The sequence below is a fragment of the Ursus arctos genome, unplaced genomic scaffold (assembly GCF_023065955.2).
Source record: "Ursus arctos isolate Adak ecotype North America unplaced genomic scaffold, UrsArc2.0 scaffold_25, whole genome shotgun sequence".
In the NCBI taxonomy this organism is placed as follows: Eukaryota; Metazoa; Chordata; class Mammalia; order Carnivora; family Ursidae; genus Ursus; species Ursus arctos.
In genome coordinates, this window is record NW_026622930.1 from 25370658 (window position 1) to 25393689 (window position 23032).

At 41.8% G+C, this 23032-nt stretch overlaps 1 protein-coding gene and 1 long non-coding RNA gene across 46 annotated transcripts in view; one reads left to right on the forward strand and one right to left on the reverse strand.

The window, feature by feature from the left end:
• The window catches only part of TTLL5 (tubulin tyrosine ligase like 5), a 277235-nt gene that overhangs the window by 135643 nt on the left and 118560 nt on the right, over positions 1–23032 (reverse strand). For 26 of the 45 annotated variants that reach the window (XR_008961400.1, XR_008961417.1, XR_008961418.1 and 23 more), the window contains one exon: positions 19927–20114. Coding sequence is in view for 27 of the 45 variants with exons in the window: in XM_057318566.1 (XP_057174549.1) it covers positions 19927–20114 (188 nt within the window). In the remaining 18 variants the exon portion in view is untranslated. The remainder of the gene's footprint in view (positions 1–19926; positions 20115–23032) is intronic. The other 19 variants (XR_008961403.1, XR_008961401.1, XR_008961405.1 and 16 more) reach the window with 1 other exon arrangement.
• Positions 7093–13499, forward strand: LOC123002144 (uncharacterized). Its single transcript, XR_006411718.3, has 4 exons — positions 7093–7237; positions 8037–8174; positions 9923–9990; positions 10608–13499. It is a non-coding gene; the product is annotated as an uncharacterized LOC123002144 (long non-coding RNA).

Below are 23032 nucleotides of genomic sequence, written 5' to 3' on the forward strand. Positions count from 1 at the left end.
AAATCAAGTCAAGTTCAGGAGATGCTGATTCATCTGAGCTAAAACAGGGGCTGTGACCATGACACCCATTAAAGGCTGGCTTCTGTGCAGACCAAAGAGGAGAAGGGAGGGTGGCTGGTGTCAACGTAAGTTACCACGTATGCATTCTGCCCCTACTATGTGCAAAGTGCTGGACTGCGTCAGGTGCTGTGAAATACAACAATTAGTAACAAAGACAGCAACAGTTCAATGCACATTTACTCTGTGCCAGGCAAGGGTCTGAAACACTGGGCAAACTACTTAGCCTCTCTGGCCCTTGTTTCCTCATCTGCAAGTTCCAAATGCGCAATAAATTTTAGTTATGCATAAAAATAATCATAATAATTCTTATGACATACAAATAACTCACTGATTTAGAAAAAAGATGCACAGGCAAAAGAAAAATGGACATGTACCCCAATACACGATTTACAAAAAAGGAATATAATTAGCCAACTAAACATTTAAAACCAGTCATTTCCACTGGCAATCAAAGAAATGTAAATTATAAGATAACATTTTTGTGTACACATGGATATACAATAATAAAAAATATACTACCTAATAATGACAAGGGGTGATATTAGATGCATACTTATACTATTTATGTGACTATAAATTGGTAGGATCTTTCCAGAATTCAGCAATATATTATTAAAGGTATCAAAGTATTTGTACTACCATTTAAATTCTAGCAACTGCACTAAAACGAATTGCCCATGATTAATGATGGTGACTATTATAATTGCAGTTACTATTTAGCAGAACTTACAATGTGTGAAGCTCTATGTAAATGAGTACATTATATACATCCTATTTTAAACAGTCATAATTCTGTTGGTAAGTACCATTATAATCCCCATTTACAAAGAAGGAAACTGAGGCCTAGAAACAAATGGCCGAACTAGAATCTGGACCACGGTCTTTGGAACTCCAAAGCTCATCTTCTTACTCATGACACTATACTGTGAACAGATTTTGAAAACATGCATTGATTTTAATATTGGAAAATGGGAAGATCAAAATGGCTAGTGGTGCTAAGTAAATTCTGCTCTGTCCATATGAGGGAATATTATGTATCCGTCACAATTTTTCGTAGAATTCTTAACGATATAGACCATGCTGATACCTCAAGTTAAAGCAAAAAAAAAAAAAAAAATCACCCTATGAAACAACAGAAAGCAGATCCAAATCTCCTTCAACACACGCACACACACACACACACATACTCGTGAAGGGCTTGGATCACTTTCACCATCCAAAAAAGAAAATGTAAGTTATTACGAGAACTACAGATGCTAGGTGAGCTTAAAACCTGTGCAATGAGAATGAAGTCAGAAAAGAAAGGATGGTTGGAAGAACATTTCAAAATCACTTGCACACGGAGAGGATGCTGAAGAGAGGGAGGGCACAGAGCCGAATGCAGGGTGCTGGGTGTGAGATGCCAGAGACAAGTGGCACAGGGAGATGGACATTCCAGGAAAAGTGTTCTCCTAGAAAAATGTCCTAAGAACCTAGTACTTTTGACATTTCCAAATAGAATTCTGGAGTGTTGTTATGTTTTTTTCATCTGAAAATTCTTTTTTTTTTTTTTTAGTTTATTTATTTATTTGTGAGAGAGTGAGAGAGCAAGCATGAGCAGAGCAGGGGGAGGGGCAGAGGGAGAGGGAGAAGCAGACCCCCCACTGAGCAGGGAGCCTGACTCAGGGCTTGATCCCAGGACCCTGAGATCATGACCTGAGCAAAAGCCAGATGCTTAACCGACTGAGCCACCCAGGCGCCCCTCACCTAAAAATTCTGAAAGAAACATAAACCATTTTTGGCAATCCGTAAGTAGAAGACTCAGTACGTGAAAACAGCCCAGGACTAGGTCTTCACGCCAAAAGACTCAAATATTCTTCTGGGGAAGAAAGCATTTTCCATAGTTCCTGGAGCTTGTGGAGGCTGGGCTATAGGATACTGGGGCTGCGCCCTCCAGTGCAGGCCCGTCTGTAGAAGAAGCCACAGAAGCCAACCTTGGCTTATCATTTCTGACTCCCTTCTGCTGCTATCAGGGGTAGAAGACGCACAGGGACTAAAGAAAGGGTGGGGAGGGAAGATACCGGGGCAGGTCATGGTAGCATTCTCTGGTCCCTGGAGTCTTTGAAGAGCCTTGCCTTCCTCCTGCAGGGACAACAGAGGTCAGACAGGCAAACCGCTCCCCGTAGGACTGAATTCACTCCTGCCCCACACCGAGCCTTCTTCCTTCCTGCCCTGCTCCCTGGCCTTGAACATCAGGCCTTTCAAATTAGACATGAGCTTGCAGCTTATAAAAACACTACAGAGTGAGAAAGGTCTTCATGATAACTAACAGCTTCTCCAATTACCGCCTCCGTCAATGTGCCAAAACCCTAATAAAAGAGGCTTATTAATAATTTATAGTGGAACAGCAATAAAATAAATAAAATGTACACACTTTACCATGTTTAGTATAAACTGTATAGCTTAGAGATTAGTGAATGGGAAGGAAAAGAAATATCAGATTTGTTGAATCTCCTCTCTTTTGGCAAGGCCACCCCTATTTTAAACATCAGCATTTTCATCATAAGAGCTAAGTTACTGAATGTTCACCACGTGCCACGTATCAGATGTCCTTGGTCTTGATGTACACTTATCTCGTGTAATCTTGAGCAAGCCCTCTGAAGCAGGCTCTGCTGTTACCTCCATTTTACAAAAGAGGAAACTAAAACTAGATAACTCAAAGGGTAAGCAATTGCACAAAACTCACAATTGCACTAAAAATACCTACCAAGTGCAGGGCCAAGATGAGAACAGGGAATGTTCTCCTCCAAGTGCATGTGGTATACTTTTCCCAAATAACATGGTTTAACATTTGAGCCCTTGCAGTAGTAATGTCAAGCACTTATAAGGGAGGTTTTTTTTTTTTTTATAAGATTTTATTTATTCATTTGACAGAGAGAGAGACAGCCAGAGAGAGAGGGAACACAAGCAGGGGGAGTGGGAGAGGAAGAAGCAGGCTCCCAGCGGAAGAGCCCGACGTGGGGCTCGATCCCAGAACACCGGGATCACGCCCTGAGCCGAAGGCAGACGCTTAACAACTGAGCCACCCAGGCGCCCCATAAGTGAGGTTTTATATCTCACTCCTTACCCATTACTCATGGAAGCAGATACTGTTATACTCGCTTTTAGAAATGGAGAAACCAAGGCTCAGAGGGTTTATAGTAATTGATTTGCTCAAGGTTACATAACAGTTGCAGAACTGGTACTCTTGTTTTAAAATCCATTTTCTAGGGACGCCTGGGTGGCTCAGTTGGCTAAGCATCTGCCTTTGACTCAGGTCATGATCCCAGAGTCCTGGGATCAAGTCCCACATCGGGCTCCTTGCTTACCAGGGAGCCTGCTTCTCCCTCTGCTTGTGCTTTCTCTCTCTCTCTCTCTTTCTCTGACAAATAAAAAAAATCTTAAAAAAAAAATAAAATCCATTTTCTAGTTTTAAAACTAGTAGGAAACAGTCCCAGTTATCCTCAATTATCCTTAATTATTAGTGGTTTTTGAAAATATAATTAGATACCTCAAATTCTGACAACAGTGACTACCCAGGAATTGATTATACCAAACTATACCAGCTTTTCCTTCTTTGCCTTAAATTTTATTCCCCATTTGTTAACAACATGCATGTTAATATCCTTCACCAGAGCATATTAAGGAAGTGGGGGGAAAAGCCATCCTCAATCAGTTCTGTTTCTTAGCAGGTACAGTAAAAGGTGGCAGGAACATGAAACTAATTTTAGATTCCTGGTGGGTTTTGTTTTTACATGTAATATCAATTCCTTATTTCATGGATAAACCAAAAAATGGTAGCTATCGTGATTTCTTTTTACACAAAAGCAAAGCATCATTGTTAATTTATTTTGAAAACAGCAAAAGGGACCACTACTTAAATGAGAGATTTATATAAAGAATAACAAAACTCTTAAAGCTTCTCATCTTTCTTTCCAAAGGATTCCTGCTAAAAATATAACCTGTCTCCTTAAATAATAACAACTGACCCTCTATTTTAAATATTCTATTCTTATTTTGTGGCTTTGTCTAGAAGACACCCAGGACCTATGCCACAACTACCCCCACCCACCCAGCTCAGTCTTCCTAGGACGTACGTTGCTAGTAAATTCTCAAACAATTTAGGACTCACTTAGATGTGGCCTCAGAATCTTCTTTACACAGTCCTCCAGACAGCCACTGCCAATCAATCAGAAGTGACAGAGGAGATGAAACTATTTTCAACCCCTGTTCTAGAACAGTACAGTCCGACAGAATGTATTGTGATGATGAAAATGTTCTATAATCTGGATCACCTAATACAGTCGTGATAGCCACACAGCTCTGAAGGCTCTGAAGCCTCAACCAGATCTGGCTGAATCTTATGTGTACAGACTTATGCCTTGCTAGAGTTTGGCCCAAGCAAATCATTTCTAGATTAAATGACTTAAGAAAGCCTCTGGTTCTTCCTTTCAGTTTCCCAGTTTTTTTCCAGGATGGCAGAAGGAGCCACTGAACTAAAATGAACCCAAGCATCAACTGTGGCCCTAGAAGCACCTTGCCTTGACTAGGGAAGATCTAAGGGCAGGGTAAATCTCCCAGCATTGGGCCAGGCCTTAAACTCTATAAGCCAGTTAGGCTTCACAGCTGGAGGGTCCTCCCTAACAGGACAGAAGGATGATGAATATGGCTGTCACCAGGCTGCATCTGCTTCTCTGGCCATCTATATTTCTCCAGGTAAACCAAGTTTCATTAGATGAAGAGAAAGTGGAAAATGGCATACATATATCTGATTTTCAATAATGATGAACATTTCACGGTAAAGAATTTTAAAGGACAGAATTACAGCACATAAAGACACAGCACCAGTAACAAAAGAGATAGCTCATCATTTTTTGTTAGGAATATTAGGCTATGAAGTGGAGATTGTAGCCACTGGGCCAGGTGGCTTCTCCGGGTCAATAACCAGAGTCTCTGCTACTAAATCTAGGCTGGCCAATTCATGAATTCATGCCATTGGTCACAACAGTCTGGGAGACAGGTGGGATAGTTTAAAACCCATTTAAATTTCTGAAACTGTGACACAAAAAACATACCTTGCTGATAATGGATATTAACATCTTTATGTGTGAGAAATAGTACACATCTATAAGAACTGTGTAAGGCTGTGTTTGGACCTCTAAAACATTCTATCTTATTTAATTTTTATAAAAATACAAAACCTTTCAGGTTCACTACAGTAACTAACAGTAACAACAAAGTCATATTATTAGCACTAATGATAGCTCAATTTAAGGAGCACTTAATTTTTGCCAGGCATTGTTCTGTGTGTGTGTGTGTGTGTGTTTATATATAAACTCATTTAATCTTCAAGATAACTCTGTTAGGTAGAACTATTGCCCTCATTTATAGATGGGGAAATTGGGGTTGAGAGGCAAAATAACTTGCCCAAGAACAAATAATTGGGGGCGCCTGGGTGGCGCAGCGGTTAAGCATCTGCCTTCGGCTCAGGGCGTGATGCCAGCGTTCTGGGATCGAGCCCCACATCAGGCTCCTCCTCTGCTATGAGTCTGCTTCTTCCTCTCCCACTCCCCCTGCTTGTGTTCCCTCTCTCGCTGGCTGTCTCTATCTCTGTCAAATAAATAAATAAAATCTTTAAAAAAAAAAAAAAAAAAAAGAACAAATTATTGTCACATGTCACCCCCTAGTTTCAATTCTGCGTCACCCTGATACAAAATCTCCCAACCTTGTAGTTTCTAAGCACTGTGTTACTCCCACTGCCTTGCCCCACTGAGCCTTGAATTTAACAATTCCATCCAGTCTCAGCCCCAGGGAAGGAAATCTGCATTTGACAAGATCCACAGGTAATCCACGTGCAAGTTAATGTCAAGGAAGGACTTATTACAGGAGACGGTGGAAAAGGAAAGGGGATTCAAGGGTTCTCCTGCACAAAGCTCAGGGGATCTTGTGAAGAGTAACATATAAAACACCCAAGGGGAAGGAGTAGAGAAGATAATTCCATCAGGAAATTTAAGATTTTACTATTTCTCAATGTTGTCCGGATGCTCAAATGTTGACATGAATAATCATTCAATTTGCCAAGGATACAAAGGTGGATAAAAAGGTTTAGAACAGGGGCGCCTGGGTGGCACAGCGGTTGGGCGTCTGCCTTCGGCTCAGGGCGTGATCCCGCCGTTATGGGATCAAGCCCCACATCAGGCTCCTCTGCTAGGAGCCTGCTTCTTCCTCTCCCACTCCCCCTGCTTGTGTTCCCTCTCTCGCTGGCTGTCTCTGTCAAATAAAATAAAATCTTTAAAAAAAAAAAAAAAAAAAAAAAGGTTTAGAACAAGGTTCAGAAAATTCTGAGTCTACTTCTAATGCTGCCTTGAGAAACAGTGGTCGTTAAAAAATAACCAAGATATTTAAGCCTAAAAACAATGAGCTTGTTGAATATTCTTCCACCCCTGCCTTTGTCGAGCTGGTCAGCTAAGTGAATGACTGCCTGTGGGAAAATCTAGTCACAGGATCCCACCGCTGCCTAATAAGCCTTAGGCAGATGCTTCACCCCTAGCTGTCCTCCTCCTCCTCTGCTCCCACTCTCCTGGAGCAGCTTACCCAGAGGTTCCACTCCCGTTCCCTTCTTCGTGTCCATTGCCACAGTGACCTCGGTGCATTTTTTTCTTTTAATACCAAAACGTTGTTTATTTTAGAGCCAGCCTTCCGAATAAGGCAGGTGAGCAAATATCTGAATGTGTGGGGTAAGGACACATTGCACGCATTCCATCTAGACAGGTGTTTAAATTACTGCGGGAATAAATACAGGTGATGGATTGAAAAGGGGGTAGGAGAAACACAGAGAGGGAGGCCAATTTCCGGCGGCTGGCCCGCCCAAGTATTACTGCTTGTTACTGCTGTTTGCTAAAAGGAGTGCTGCTGCCAGTGCTATAATTAAAATATGATGGCATTGCCCTGATGGCTTCCCGGAACATACCCACCACCCACCCAGATACATAACCTTTTGGTATCCAAAGAGGATCCAGGGCCAGGCCTAACTAGATCACTGTAGCTGTAGTTGGCACGCTCTAGAAAAGCTGCACACCTCAATGCTCAAAAGAAGTCCAAACCTCAGAGATAATCCAATAAACCTCCACTGCATTGCCTACCATAAACAAGGCCTCAGGTAAGAGCCCAAGGGTATAGGGAGGGGAGTGGGGGGATGGGGTAACTGAGTGATGGGCATTAAGGAGGGCACGGGATGTAATGAGCACTGGGTGTTAGATAAGACTGACGAATCACCGAACTCTACCTCTGAAACTAATAATATACTATATATCAATTAACTGAATTAAAATAAATTTTAAAAATCCTAAAGGGATACACAGATTAAAATGTGGCCCCTGCCCTCAAGCCATGAGGGAAGTGGTAACGTAGTAAGTGAGACAAGACACCTAGACAGATAGCAATAGTTAAGGCCTCTAGAGAGAGATAACTGCCCTAATGAAAAAGCGAAGGAAATTCCAAGAAGACCTCTGAGCCGGGCCTAAAAGGATAGGAGGAGGATTTCTGACGGGGGCAGGGTGGTGGTGGTTCCTAGAGCAAAAAATTATAAGTAAAAATGCAGAGACAGATAAGCAGGAAGAATAACTGAAAAACAGGAAGCAGTCTAATTTGGCTAAAGCTCAGAACAATAAAAGATAGGAAAAGAAAGAAAAATGGCTCAGGGAGATCCTTGAATGCCACACTAAAGATTCTGCTCTTGACCTAAGATATAACAGTAAGCTTGCGCAAGGGTTCTGATAGAGTAGTGCTATGTCAGAATTGTGGTGTAGGTAGAGAAATCTAGTGCTGTTTCTGTGGGGTGGGGTGAAAGGGGCTATTAAGGAAAATTAAGACGTGGAGAGCCACGGCAGTCAGGTGAGAAGTACCAAGTGTGGGATGCAGGATACACCATTGCTGGGCTCCTCTCACTTCCCTCCTAGGCTCAGGAAGAGAGCTGGGCCTTGGAGCTGGAGACCTGCTTCGTAATCTGACGATAAAAGCTCTTGAGTTCATGTGTTCATTGTTCATGGTCTCTTCTTGGATCAGCCCTCTTTTGGATGTATCTTCCCATGCAGCTGGTAAGGCAAGATGGCGCTGCCTGGCATTTTAAGAAGGGAAGGTCAGAGAGTGGGCCTTATCGCAAATACACCTTTTCTTAGATTTATCTTTCCATGCCTCTCTTCAACAGAATGGTCTGAGGATCAGGATTAGGGAGTGTGCCTGGGGGGTAAGGTCTGACTAGATGGCTTTTGTCTAGGCCTGAGGCCAGAGGCCTGGTGGGCAAAAAAAGACATTGGATCATACACTCTCTAGCCCAAGTCACCAACTAGGAATTCCACTCAGGAGTTTGGAACCAAAAACGGTAATGCAGGCTTCAGCCTGCAGGATCCTCTCTGGGCATCTTCTCCTGAACCTCAAGGTAGTGACTATGGAATCCTGGATTCCAGGCACCGTTCTCCCTAAATCAGTGTTTAATGACCATGTGTGCAGTAATTTCCAGGTCCATCATGGAACCACAAAATCAAACAAACTGGTATTTAAGGATGGTGTAGTTTTAGTAGATATTGGAAAGACGACACAGGTTAATGAAAAAAATAAGATGCCAGCATCCAATGTGAGGCCCTCAAGTCTTCCACCAGATCAATCATAAACCACCTGCCTCTCTCTGTGTACACATGTGCTATCAGTCCGTTAAGGACAAGACACTCTCCACGCACAGCAGACCACGAATTCTCCATTTCTACCAATGTAGCCCTCCGCTGACTGGGGCTGATGGGTTTTCATATGACTTTTACCTTTCTTAACATAGTACTGAAGTTTATCATTGCTTCTTGGGAAAATACAACTGGCAAATAACTATGCCAGGAGGCAGGGATTATCCCCAACATGGAAACGAAAAGATCAGAAGCTTAATTTGGTGTTTTATCATTGGCTCTAAGAAGGTCCTTCAAACCACTTCAGCACAGCAGGATCCTGAAATCCTGTTGCTACCACCTTGCACTTTACTTGCCAATGTCAAATTTATTTTTTTAAAAATAATCTCCCTTAACTGTAAAGAAGCCTTGTCATTAAACTGCTTCAAGAGTGTAGTGGTAGTGGGGCGCCTGGGTGGCTCGGTGGGTTAAGAGTCTGCCTTCAGCTCAGGTCGTGACCCCAGGGTCCTGGAATTGAGCTCCCTGCTCAGCGACGAGTCTGCTTCTCCCTCTCTCTCTGCCCCTCCCCGCCACCCCTGCTTTCTCCCTCCCTCTCTTCCTCTCTAAATAAATATAATCTTTAAAAAAAAAAAAAAGCATAGTGGTAGGGCTGAAAGAGCTTCATGCCATGATTTGTACTGTATTATAATTGCAGGTTTATTTGCCTACCTTGACCCACAAATTACCATATCTCATTCATTGTTGTATCTTCAGAGTTTAGCCCAGCAGGCACAAAAGCATTTATATACTAAATGAAGTGGGTCTCATCTAGTCCCAAACACACACACACACAGCCTCTAGCTAGCAGTTAGTTTCACCAGTGAGTGGAAAAGTGATTAATGTCACTGGAAGGCCAGAAAGGAAATTAAAGGTTCCAAATTACCTCTTTTTACAAATACCACAAGGGAGGGACTGCTTTGGAATAATGGGAAATAAAATAATCAGTGATTAGAGAGAGGTAAGTGTTGCTCTTGTAGTGCCCTGCATAATTTTAGAGATGAGTTTTGCCTGGTCTTGAAGCCTTGGGCAAGGTTCTCAAACATGGGAAATAAGAGCTTTGCATACAGATTTCGCTCCTTGTCTGCACAATGTCTAAACTGTATGTTTTCTTCTTGGCACTGAAACTGCAAAAGGCTGACACTCCATTTGAAATTGGGTTGCATACGTTCTCTAGTATTTCCCCAGTGATGAAAATCGTCTAGTAAGTATGGATCTGGCACTTTTGGTTTTCCTTTCCTTTTATCTTGAGTGAAACAGATCTTGAACCTCGGGTTCACTAGGCTGTTTGCAAATGTCATGTATCTTACCTATCAAAATGGAGATTGGGAATTCAACATGAAAGACCAAATGGTAGCTTAACACGTGAGCCAAGTGGTGGCACAGTGCTCCCAATGCGGCTTACAGTCTCGGCACAGTTCAAGTGCGGTCTAGAGATGGAGCTTCAGAAGATTATTTCATAATCCAACAAATATTTATCAGCGACTCTGTGGCATTCTTTTCAGGATTGAGCACAGAACCATGAAAAAAACCCACAAAACAAAAACCCTTGCTTTCATTGAGGTTACACCCTAGTTGGGGGATATCACTGAAATATATACAGAATGTGTGAAGCAACGTGATCACAGATTTGGAGCGATCATTTTTGGCCAAATTATCAATATTACTGGCCATATGCTACCTTAGAGTCTTCAGAGGCTCTTAACTTGGAGATCATGGGTCCAAAGGGCATCAAGAGGGAGCCTAGTTGGGGGGTGTCTATGAACCCTTGGAAATTAATGCAAATTTCTAAGTCTGAGCACACTTTTTTTTTTTTTTCAGAAGAAGATAGCCTTCATGCAACTCTCAAAGTGATCTCTGACTCTGAAAAGGTTAAGAATCACTCAGGACGATATGAAGATTTGTCTAAATCTGCATTCATAATGTCCTCAGAACTACACCAATATCATCTTGAGAACAATGGTCTCTGTGTCATTCATATGCAAAGGCTCATCAGAATATGACCAGATCAATTGAGCCTGCCCCGGAAACTTTCATTCCCCTGACCATGGGGCTCTGAGTGATCTGGAATAGGGAAATGCAGTGGCAAGTCGTTCCTGACTTGTTTTAGTGTATGTAGTAGAACTAAAGGCAGTCCTTGAACAGGAAACACCAGTGGACCAGCATTCACTTCACTCAAGATAAAAGAAAAGGAAAACCAAAAGTGTCAGACCTGTACTTACTACATCATTTCATCGCTAGAGAATGTTAGAGAATATATTCAATCAAGAAGATTAAAAAAAAATCATCCTTAAGCAGCTACCTTTTTAACCATTCTTTCAAGGGCACTTCCTGAGAATGTATTAAATCCTCAGCCACACCAACCAACATGTTTTACACAGCCTCAACTACTGTATCAGTTCCTGGATGCCAAAAAAATGAACCTCCAGAAATTTACACTCTGATCACCAAGAGATATGAGTTATAATGTTAATTAAATTTTAAAAGGGGTTGGGAAAGGCTGGGAATCTCTGTAGTTCTAAGTCATTAGCACTAAGTTCACTTGTCATATATCCCCTCCCTGCTGAACATTGTCATTTACATAACACACATATGCATATCAACATTCAGTGCTCCAAAATCCAGAAAGAGTTCCAGATTAAGATTTGAGACATTCCCGGGAAACCTTACAAAACACCCAAATTGCTTGATAGAGTTTCCAATTTATACATTTGGTTTTCATGAGTCAATGGGGGCTGCCACCACCACAATAAATCAATCTACTCTTTCTGCATCTCTGCAGATTAAGAAGGCTAAGTTTTGCCTGCTCAAAGGATCAATTAATTTCACCATAAAATAATCTGATGAAGGGGCGTCTGGGTGGCTCAGTCGTTAAGTGTCTGCCTTCAGCTCAGGGCGTGATCCCAGGGTCCTGGGATCGAACCCTGCATCAGGCTCCCTGCTCAGCGGAGAGCCTGCTTCTTCCTCTCCCACTCCCCCTGCTTATGTTCCCTCTCTTGCTGGCTGTGTCTCTGTCAAATAAATAAAATCTTTAAAAAAAAATAATCTGATGAAGAGTTCACTCAACAAATACTCATTTACTCAGCAAATTACAGATAATCTAGACAAAGCCAAACATCTCTCAAACTGCTTTGGAGAGTAGAGAAGCTTTTCTCATCACAAAAACAGCAAGTTCAGTTCCCCGTTTCCCTCTTGCAGGCTCAAGCACCGCCGTGGCTAGCACTCTGAAGCCAAGTGCAGCCGATGAGAGGTTAGAGTCCTGATTCCCACAGGAGGACGCAGGAAAACACAGAGGGGAAGAGCATGGCACCAGACGCACTTGGGTTTGAGTCCTGGTTCAGCCACTTGCCATTTGTGTGACCTTAGTACACTCACTTATCCTTCCAGCTTCTGTTTTCTTCATCAGTAAAAAGTAATGATCTACATCCTAGGGTTAAAGAGGTAATGCCTATAAAGTGCTTAGTGCAGTGCCTGGTGCAGAACAGACATTCAGTTGATGTTGGCTGCTTTATGACAAAGGGCAGCTGTGGTACTGTCAATGAAAAACATGAAAGAGCAAGAGTTTTAAAAAAGAATATAAAACCCAGCAAAACGCAGAAGAGCAATTCTTTTCAACTTAGCAAGGATGTGATAAGTGCCTACCTAGTACAAGGGTGCTGTGCTAGGTGATGGATCAGAAAGAAGTGTCATTGCAGATTCTAACTCAACAGGAAAGAAGAGATGCAAAATCACTATCATAGGCTTACTATGCAGAGAAACTAATAAGGGGCTAAAGGAGCACGGAAAGTAGTGGGTTCTTCATTCATTTCTTTATTCAAAAATGTACTGGGTGCTTACCATATACCAAAGCTGGAAAACGATGAAAAATGGGTCCCCGTCCTCAACTAAGTAACTCACAGTTCAGTAGAATAAGCACATTTACCATTACCCAGGAGTCAGGTTCTGGGGCAGCATAGGACACTGGCCCCAAAGAGCTCACCATGGCAGGAGACAGCTATCTGGACACAGAGAGTGTGGTGCGTGAAATGACACTCATCCGAGTGAAGGGGCACCTGCTGGGGAACGCCAGGAGAAAGACATGGCTGCCGACTGACCCATGAGCTGGACCAGGGCACTCAGAGGCGCCTCAGCCCCTCCTCCCATCCTTGGAATGTGGGTTCCACTTGCCTTTCCCGCTCCCAGAGGCTGCTCTAAGGACATGGCCTTGAGATGATGATGTACTGAAAACACTCGCACAGTATACATGACTGAGCCCAGTTAGGTCCTCTTTATAAACTTTTAAGACTTGGTGGCAGGTGTGGGGATCCATTCATCTTGCTGCCGCCCAAGACAAGCCTCGTATTTAAGCTCCCTTTGCTAGTATTAAAACTGCCACCTACCAACCTGGAGTGGCCTGCCTCTTTCTTTGGTCTCTGCCTGCCCTGAGTACAGGGGCCAGTTTCAGGTTACACCAGGAAAGCTCCCGAGAGGGTTGCAAACCAAACAGCATCTATGTTGAGCCTGGACGGATGAAGTTAGGCATGGTGACAGGGGAAACATTTCCCACAAGAAGATAGCAAACAGTAAGGCATGGGGATGAACAAATCCTGGGTGAGTTGCACAAAAACACGCATGATGGAGAGGAGAGACTGGAGAAGTAGCCTGGAGCCAGATTCTAAATTAAGGATTTGAATAACATTTAATAGCTTGGGCTTCACATTGTAGGTAAACAGAAAGCCCCCTCGAGATTCTTGAGCAAAGGAGTCTTATCACCAGACCTGTGATTCAAAAAGATTCCTTTACAGCAAACACTAAGGTGAACAGGAGACCAGCCAGAACGACTGTTTCGGAGGTCCAGTTGAGACAATTAAGGCCTTAAGCAGGACAGCTGACATGAAAGTGAAACAGGGAAGATATATCTGAGACATTATGGAGTCAGAATCAACCAGACTTGGCAACTGCCTGGATGTAGAGAGAATGAAGAAGCAAAGAGAGACAATGATAAGTCAATCTTACCTAAATCCCATACCTAAATCCCAAGGACAACTGCAGTGTCACCAATACCAACAGAGAAAACGGAGACGAACAAATAGGTTTTAGAGGTCTTGAATATTTTTTTGAACATTTTCAAAATATGTTTAAAATACGCTGCGTATCTTGGATGCTGGTGATACAGTTAGGTGGAAATGTCTGACAGCTGGAAGTCTGGACTTGGCACTCAGCAAAGAGGTTCACACTAAAGATGCGTATGTGGAGGAAATCCACAGAACAGTACCAGATGGAGCTATGGGAAGAGAACATTTACCCAGGGGGAAACTGTACGTGGAAAAAACAGTTGTGTTGCACCCTGACTCCAGAGCTATGCTGGAGAGGTACGAAGAATGGGAAGAAAAGGATACCCAGGCATCATCCCACTGTCTTTAATCGGGGAGAGCCTACTGTTGCCAGTTTTATATATTTGAGGTCTACATGCCAGTGGCTTTTAAAAAATGTTGCAAATGGAACCTAGTCTTCAGGGGAAAGAGGAGGATGAGCTCCCAGGGGAATCACTAAAGGGTTGGAGAAGCTAAGAAAAGTTTTCAGGTAGGAGGTGGTCAATAATAGTGCCACATGCTGAGGGAGAATGAGTATTAAAAATAGGTGACCGAAGTTGGCAATTCCAAGGTCATTGGCAAACTCTGAGAGAGCTGGACAAAGTGGTAAAAGACAAGGTCAGGCTGCAAGAGTCACTGTGAAGGGGACGGGGTCAGGGGCACTGGGGCAGCAAGGGCATGTTACTTTAAAGTTTGGCAGTGCAGGAAAGACAAGAACTTGAGGGAGTGGCAGGGTGAAAGAAAGGTTATTTCAGAACAAGAGACCATACAGTAGGCTAAGGAACTAAGGAACACTGGGGGCTGAAAGCCTTGAGAGACACAGAAGAGCTAGGGAACGAGACAGGATCAGCTGGAGCGAGGCCCTGGAGCTGGGAGGCACAGGGATCCAGGAGGAGAATTAGTCTCGATACTAAAATTACCCCGTTTTACAGAGAAGGAAATTAAGGCACAGGGAAGTTAAGTAACTTCTCCAAGGTCTCACTGACTCAAGAGCTCCTGTTTTTTCCATTTATCCTTTTCTGTTTCTAGAAATGGGAAAGAGTAATATATAGCATACAAAAAAGTGTAACTTTTTCTACCCAGAAAGAATATAGAATCAAAGGAGCTAGACTTGGAAAACCACCACCAAACCAGAACATAAATGTAAATGTGTCTGGGCATGCTAAGGAGGAAGGAGGGGAGTTCCCAAACACCCAAGCTTGTGATAAACTGGGTGCCATCCGCCTCAGTTCTGGAGAACACCCATCGTCATTTCAGAAATTCAGCTCCCTCTCTGCCAATTTCACCTTCAAACTGGAAATTCTGAAAGTAAGATTCACTCAAGGTCCACCTTGGCAGCTTTTGAGGCAGAAAAAATGATAGAGAATTCCTTCACATCTGAATGAGTGAGAGGAAATGAGGAGCTGGTGGAAACGAAACATTCTACGCCTCAGTGTATGCCCTTCTCTAGAACCGCTCTAGAAAAGTACCAAGGCAAGGAGCAAAAAATGAAAGAAATGGAATGGTTTTCTTTTCCACTCTCCATCTACATGAAAAATGTGAGAAGCAGAAAGTGTCTCCTCCCTCCTATGTATCTGTCAGCACATTTCCAGGAGGCCTGGCCACATCCCGGGCACTGGCTGGCTGGGGAACAGAGACTGACACAGCACATTCGCTCGCCTTGGAGCCCTCGCCTGGGTGGTCTGCTGTTATTCCTTTGATTAAACTCCCAGGCTGGAAGAGCTGGAGCTGCTCCTAATGATAGCTGGGTCCTGAAATCTCACGCTCGCCCGCACAGAGAGGGCCGGTGCTCCCTCTGAGCCGCTGCCTCCCACTCCTCACCACAGAGCCGGGCTCCTTCGCCGCATTCTTCTGCTCACTACCAGCAGTTAACCACAAAGGGCGACGTCCGTGCAGAGGGCTGCAGTGGTCACGCACACCTCTCCCAGCACTGAGTGAGGCAGAGACAGTGAGACGGAAGCGCTCCTCCAGCGCCCTGTCAGCTACCACAGCGCTGCCTATCACAGGCGAAAGATGCTCCCAGAAAACCCTGCTTTCAGGGGTGTACACATTGACTTCCAAAGAACCCCGTCCCCAAAGGACAGCCAGCCTCTCAGGTGCCACGGGGAAGAACTAAATTTGACCTGCTCTCTGCTCAGATTTGTAGGGTACTTGTTGAATAACCTCCACGAAGAACATGTATCTCTTTCAAGCATTATTATTTCAAGCGTGCGCATGCTGGCACAAACACTTCTGAAGCGGCCACTGTGGCCACTTCGTGTGGCAAGGAGAGTTTGAAGTTCTCACGTGTTGTAGGCTATAAAGGAAGTTACATCATTAAAGAAGTAGTGAAAGTAATCACAAGCTAAATAAGGGTCTGTTCTTAGCCATGCAAATCCATAACAATTTAGCCTCTAATGTAAATTCTGGGTACCTCCAAGTTTTATTATAAAATTTGGGGGTTGTCAAGAGTACTTTGCTTCTTTACTTCTGGCTAGCTTACTGTTCCTCGGCATCTTCACCAGTGAGTGGGAAGGAAATGGGGTGACACACTGCCTCACCCTCCAACCCACCCTCCTCCAGGTACCCGAGTGATCAAGCCAAAAGGCAAAGCCAACAGTGTCTCTGTGCCCACCCCCATCATCGAGGATATGAAGAGGAGTACCTTCACAGAGAAAGCTCTCCCTAAATCAGCCTTTGCCTTCTCTTTCAGTTTCCATCCTAGCTGTTCTCTGCTGATTCCCTACCCTCCAATACCGCTAACCAGCCTACTGTTTCCCTACACACGTACAGGCTAGCTTTAATTCTGGGACCTGCCCTCACCCTTCTTCTGCCACCCACTTGCCTACCTTTAAGATTCAGTTTCAATACAATCTCTTCCAAGAAGGCTGCTTTGGCCTCCTCACTCCCATACACAGGCTGGGTTAGGTATTACCCCTTCTGACACTTCTGTTATTCCCTAGAAATATCTCTTTTGTGCATATTCCATGCTAGTACTATCATGTGTTTATGTGGCTGTCACACTTACCAGATTGTGAGTTATTTCATGCCAAGGACTATGTCTTATATCATCCCCATGGCTTAGTACCAAAGCCTGGAACATTCCTAAGAGCTTAATAAAATGTTTTTGAATGAATAAATTAAAAAACCACATTTGAATTAAAAGTTTTATGAAAACTGCCACTAAAAGCTTTAATGGGGTAAGCAGTTGAAATTACAGACAAAATAAAATGATTTTTCAAAAACAGACCCAAGGACTTCAATTTTTTATACTCATCTTCCAAAACACAAATAATTAAAAAATCTGTGTTCCTTATGCAGTGGTAGGTCTCAACGCCTTACCCGGAAAAAACAATGTAAAGATACATCAGAATTTGTGGGATATGATGAAAGCAATACTCGGAGGAAAATTCATAGCTTGAAATACAGTAACAAACAAGAGTGAATGAAAGTAAGTTTCCCACTTAAGAGACCGGGAGGAAACAAAATAAAGCTAGCAAAAGCAGAACGAAGGGAATTAGTAAAGATAAAACAAAACAACCAATTAGAAAGTATTAAAACAACAGAATGAATAAATTTATCCAGAATTATCTTATCAAAAAAAGGGAAGCAGGGGAAGAAAACATTAATCCTACTGGATTTAGAAAGAAAGAAAGAAAGAAAGAAAGAAAGAAAGAAAGAAAGAAAGAAAGAAAGAAAGAAGAAAGAAAGAAGAAAAGAGGAAAGGAAAGGAAAGGAAAGGAAAGGAAAGGAAAGGAAAGGAAAGGAAGAAAGAAAAAGAGGGAGGGAGGAATGGGGAGGGGAGGGAAGGAAAAAAAAAACAAAAGAGGAATTGGAAGTAAGGAAATAATCACAGATATGGGGAAGAAAAAAGCATTTGAATTACTGAACACAAAGCTGCTTCTGATGAAGCTACCTTGAAGGTTTCATGGCCCAAGTTGAGAGAGAAGGGCAGGGCTGCCCCCAAATTAGGTCTGCACCCCCACTAGTAAACACATGGGCCAGAGCCCATATGAAGCCATTGTAACGGGTTATTATTTACAAAGAAGAATAAAAGAATTTTCCAAATTCCAAATTAAGGAATTACTTGCTCCAAGGGGAAGGAGCCAGATAACATATAATTGAGTTTTTCAATAACCAAGTTCACTTTGGTAACACTATATTTTATCTAAAAACTACTTTTTCAAATCAAATTAGAAATAATTTGTTACTAAAAGCCTTTTGTGGCTGAAATATCAATGTTTTCCAAATATATGGCATTTAGACTTTACAAAGTAGTTTTTGCACACTATCTTCAGGAGCCTACTGCATTTACCCCATCAACAAAGACCCTGAGGTTGAAAGCTGAGTGAGCTGTCCGAGATCACACAGCTGGTTCGTGGTGGCGGAAGACAGATGGCTAGTCCAGCTCGCTTTCCACCACCCCACCCTGCTTCTTACATACTACAGCCCCTCCCTCAGTACTGTACCGAGCACCAACCACCCTCTTACCAGACTCTAAAAGTTAAGACTGACATCTAATGGTAAGTTCAGATCCCTACGTACAAGAGTCTGATAGACTGTTAATTCTCTGGCACTGAAGTTCTCCTTCGATGAGAAAGATGGACTGAAGGAAGTGACTTTCCCATTAGGATACAATCACCCTGGAGTCCCACAGGATCAGAATCTTGTCATTTTGCAAGCTTTGCAGCTTACCAAATGACAGAAGCTGAAAATATGTAAACACTGATATTGGCTATGTTTTTTACTATGACTGCAAAGAAAATTTCCTAATGTCTTGGTGGTTCTAGCTGCTCATTTATAAACTGGAAACATACACTCTTGTCAGTGACCCAGTGAAAAACGGGTAGCGGATCACTGGCCCTCTCCCTTCCTCAAAGCCCCTTCACATTTCCAAATTCCTTCCCATTCTACCATGGTCATGACATTCTAGTACCTTCTTCCTATCACTCCATCTGTAAAATCTAACTCGCCCACCCCCCTCAAGTCTCAAAACTGCCCTTGGAAGATTCTTTGCTTTCTATTTCAAATCAGACCTCCTCATCTACTCTCTTTAAATGGTTAGGGATTTGAAAAAGAAAATTCATTACAGCCTCACACACTGGGATGAGGCTGAAGCACAGTTAAAGCTTACCTTTAATTTTGGTTCTAAATTTTATACAGAGAAGCAGGGCACCACCAGGGAGCAGTGTGTTGCCTACTTTTAACATGTGCTCGAATAGTCAGCTTCACTTTTTTCTAGACTTGATGATCATTACAGCGTTGCCGCTAATTAAGACTCTGATGTACCAGAGATATAGCAGAACGTAACTGTGGAGTTCGACTATAATAATTTCTTTGGAGGACGTCGACGCCATTTTGCATAAAGGAAAGGGAGAAGATATGGCTTCTACTTCTAGTGAAATACCATGGGGATGATCAGCAAGGAGGGCAAAAACAATCCCAAAGTTCTTGTGAAAGTCTCATATAACTTCATTGTGCTGTAAGCTTGTTATTATAACTTAAGGTCAAAATTGTGGTATCTATTTCTATCTATCCAGCTTCCCAAATGACCTTGATTATAACACTTCTTTCAGCCTCAGCTTCCCCATCTGTAAAATGGGGAGAATGACACGTGTTGACTAAAGGTGTACTGAAATACTTCACTAGTCGGTAGCCATAAAACGTCCTGAGAGCAAGAGATGAAAGGTGGTACAGTTTAAAAAAAAAAAAAGTAAAAGGTAATGTTATGGCATTCTGGTAAAAAGATTTCTAAGACCAGAACTCACTGGAAAATTTAACCAAAAAAAGAAGTTATTTTTAAAGATCCTTTAAAAGTCTATTTGACAGCTGAACATTCAAGTCTGTTTATCCATGAAATAAGTAAATCAGAGTTAGTAGCAGACTTAACTTTGGAATACCTGCAACAGAAGCTCATTTTCTTTAAAGATGAAGAGGAACACTCTCATTCTTTAGCTCACACCAACTAATACTCCCTCAACAAGCATCAGCATACAGGAAATGAGCAGAGGCAGGGAAGGACAGAGAACCAGGCCTGCCCTTATGATCCTCAGGACCAAAGAGCTCTTTGGTCCCCCAACTGTCCGTACCTGCTGGGTGAGGAGACTGATGTGGGTGGATGGGGAATACTGCCTGGCTGCCTGCTTCTCAGCCAGCCGCTGAAGCTCGGCCGTAACCATACTCGGGTTATACCGTCTGCTGTACGGAGAGCCATCTTCTCCCTCTCTTTGAGTTTTAGCCATTCCCGAGTGAAGCCTGTTTGGATGGCATGAACCTGCTAAAAAAAGGGAAAAGTTTTTACCCACTTAGGAAAAAAGCCCTTAGCGCGATGACAGAGAACTCTCAGCCAACAGATACTTTACTGAATCCCAGGGATCTTTGACAACTTGTTACAAGCATTTATGAACATGCTTTTGTTTACAACCGAAGCTTCACACACACAAAATTTCATCATATGCAGTGGGGAACAACCACTCCTAGAATTTACTAATCTTAATGAATAAAAAAAGTGTAGTTTTAAAACTCATTGTAATTCTTATTTTTCTTGTAATGGGACTTTACTTGTCAGTAGTCTATGGCACCAACTGTCAAATAAGCCACAATCCTCCTTACCAAGCTCAAAAGGGAAAACAGATAAAAGCAAAACAGTATAATTAGAAAAACACCAATAATCTTATATTGACGAAATGATTCATTTTCCTTTCAGATTTAAACGCTTTTCTTCCAACTGTGATATCAAGAGAGTTCTATTATTCTTGAGCACTGAAATTCTGGCAAAAAGAAATTATTTAATACAAAATCGAGGTTCGTATTTTTTCTATGATGGAAGTCACACATCTCACTGAAAAACAAAAAATTTAAAACCCAGAAAACACTATGTTTCCTTTCTGTCTTATTAATGTTTATATAACTGTGATCATTTGGTATAGACAATCTGGTGACACTGTTTTAAAAAATCTATAACTCTTTCATGTTTGCTTTATTGTGAGATACATAGAAAATTGTACAGCAGATGTGTAAGTTATAAAGAATACTATGATCAACTGTGAACGTACTCCCAACCCCAAAACCGTTATTACCAATTAATGTGCATCAATTATGTGCTCCTCTTGAGACATCACTTATCTCCCCTTATCATCATTCCCTTCCTTTCAAAAAGTATCTTCAATAATGTGTCTGTGTGGTTTGTGTCTGTATGCATAAACAAAATACTAGATCACTTTGCTTGGTTTTGAGCTCTACAAAAGTGCTCTTACTGCAGTAGTTTCCTGAGATTGGCTCTTGTCATTCAATACCACACTTTCAAGATTCATCCTTGCTAAGTGTAGCTTAAAATGCATTAATTTATCGGCTGCTTGGTATTCCATTTTGCAAATGCACTACAACTCAATTTTCTCTTCCCCCATCCATGGATATTTTTGTTATTTCAAGCTTATTGCTATTATAAACAGTACAGCCATGAACACTCTTGAATACATCTCCTGGGCCACGTGTGAAAGAACCTCCCTTGAGTATATACCTAAGAATGGGATTGTTGAATCACAGAGTATGTAAATCTCAAATTTATGTGATAACACCAAAGTGGCATTTTTTTACATCCCCACAAACAAAATAGGAGAGTTCCTGCTGATCCACATCCCCTCTGACACTTAGTATTGTCAAGTATCTTAATTCTTCCCACTTCTAAGGGGATAAAAATCTCATTGTAGTCTCCATTTACATTCACTGATTAATAATGACGCTGAGCACGTGTTACATTTTTTCTCATACCACTGACCATTTTTCTATTGGGTTGTCTTTTCTTATTGATTTATGGGAGTTTTGCTTATGTTTTCACTTGCTGCATACCATACAATCTTAAAGATAGTCTTGTTTATTTTATCCTATTAGTTTTTATTGAAGATTTATTTATTTTAGAGAGAAAGAGAGAGAGGGCATGCGTGCATGCATGCGCCCAAGTGTGGGAGGGAGGAGGGGGGAGAGAATCTCACACAGACTCCCTGCTGACTGCGGAGCCCGATGCGGAGCTCAATCTCACAACCCTGAGATCTTGACCTGAACCTAAATCAAGAGTCAGGTTACTTAACCGACTGAGCCAACCAGGTGCCCCTATTTTATCCTAAAAGTTTTAAGTTTTGCATCTGAAATTAATCTTATACATAGTGTAAGTCACTGACCTACTCTCATTTTTTTCTCTGTATTATTAACTAATCATCCCAGTACCATGTATTGAGAAACCCTTCTTCTTCCACTATGCACAATGCCATCTTGGATAGGTATCAAAGTTCCATCTATCTGTGTTGTAATTCCTATTCTTTTCCATTGTCCATTTGCCAATACTAAACTGTCTCAGTTATCATATTTTTATATAAGTATAATGAGGTGCTCCTCCACTTTATTTTTGCTCTTTCATAGGTTCTCACTATTCTTGGCCATGTCGAACGGGCTTGTCAAGTGTAACAACAGACCTGTTGAGGTTCCGGCTGGAACCGTATTGAATCCAGGGATCAATCTGATGAGAACTGAAACATTTAGGACAATGATTCTTTCAATCCATGCACATAGGCTATTTAATCTATTTTATTTAGGTTTTCTCTAATGTCCCTCAAAAAGCCTTATAAAATTTCCTTTCTTTCCTAAATTTATCTCTAAATTTTATTCCTAAGTTCATTGTTTTCTTGGTGGTAACTGTTACACAACAATGTGAATGTACTTAATGCCACTCAACTACAAACTTAAAAACTTAAAAATAGTTAAAATGGTAAATCTTTATATATTTAACCACATTACAAAAAAAAATTGCTTTCTAACTTGGTTGCTAATATACAGAAAAAGCTACTGATTTTTAATATTGATCTTACAGCCATCACACTGCTAAAATAATTATTTCTAAAATGTATCTGTAGATTACTTTCAGTTGTCTCTGCAGACAATATATTATCTGCAAATAAATTTTATTTCCTCCTTTTTGATCCTTATGCTTTTAATTTCTTTTGTCTTACTATGCTGGTTCTGGTAAAACATTAAATAGAAGCAATATTAGTGGGCATCCTTTCATGGCTCTTAATGTTAAAAAGAATTCTTTCGACATTTCCCCATTTACACTGATACCTCTTGTAGGATTTTGGCAGATAGCCTTTTTCAGCTCAAGAGAGTTTCCTTCTCTTCCTAGTAGGCTGAGAGCTTTATCATGAA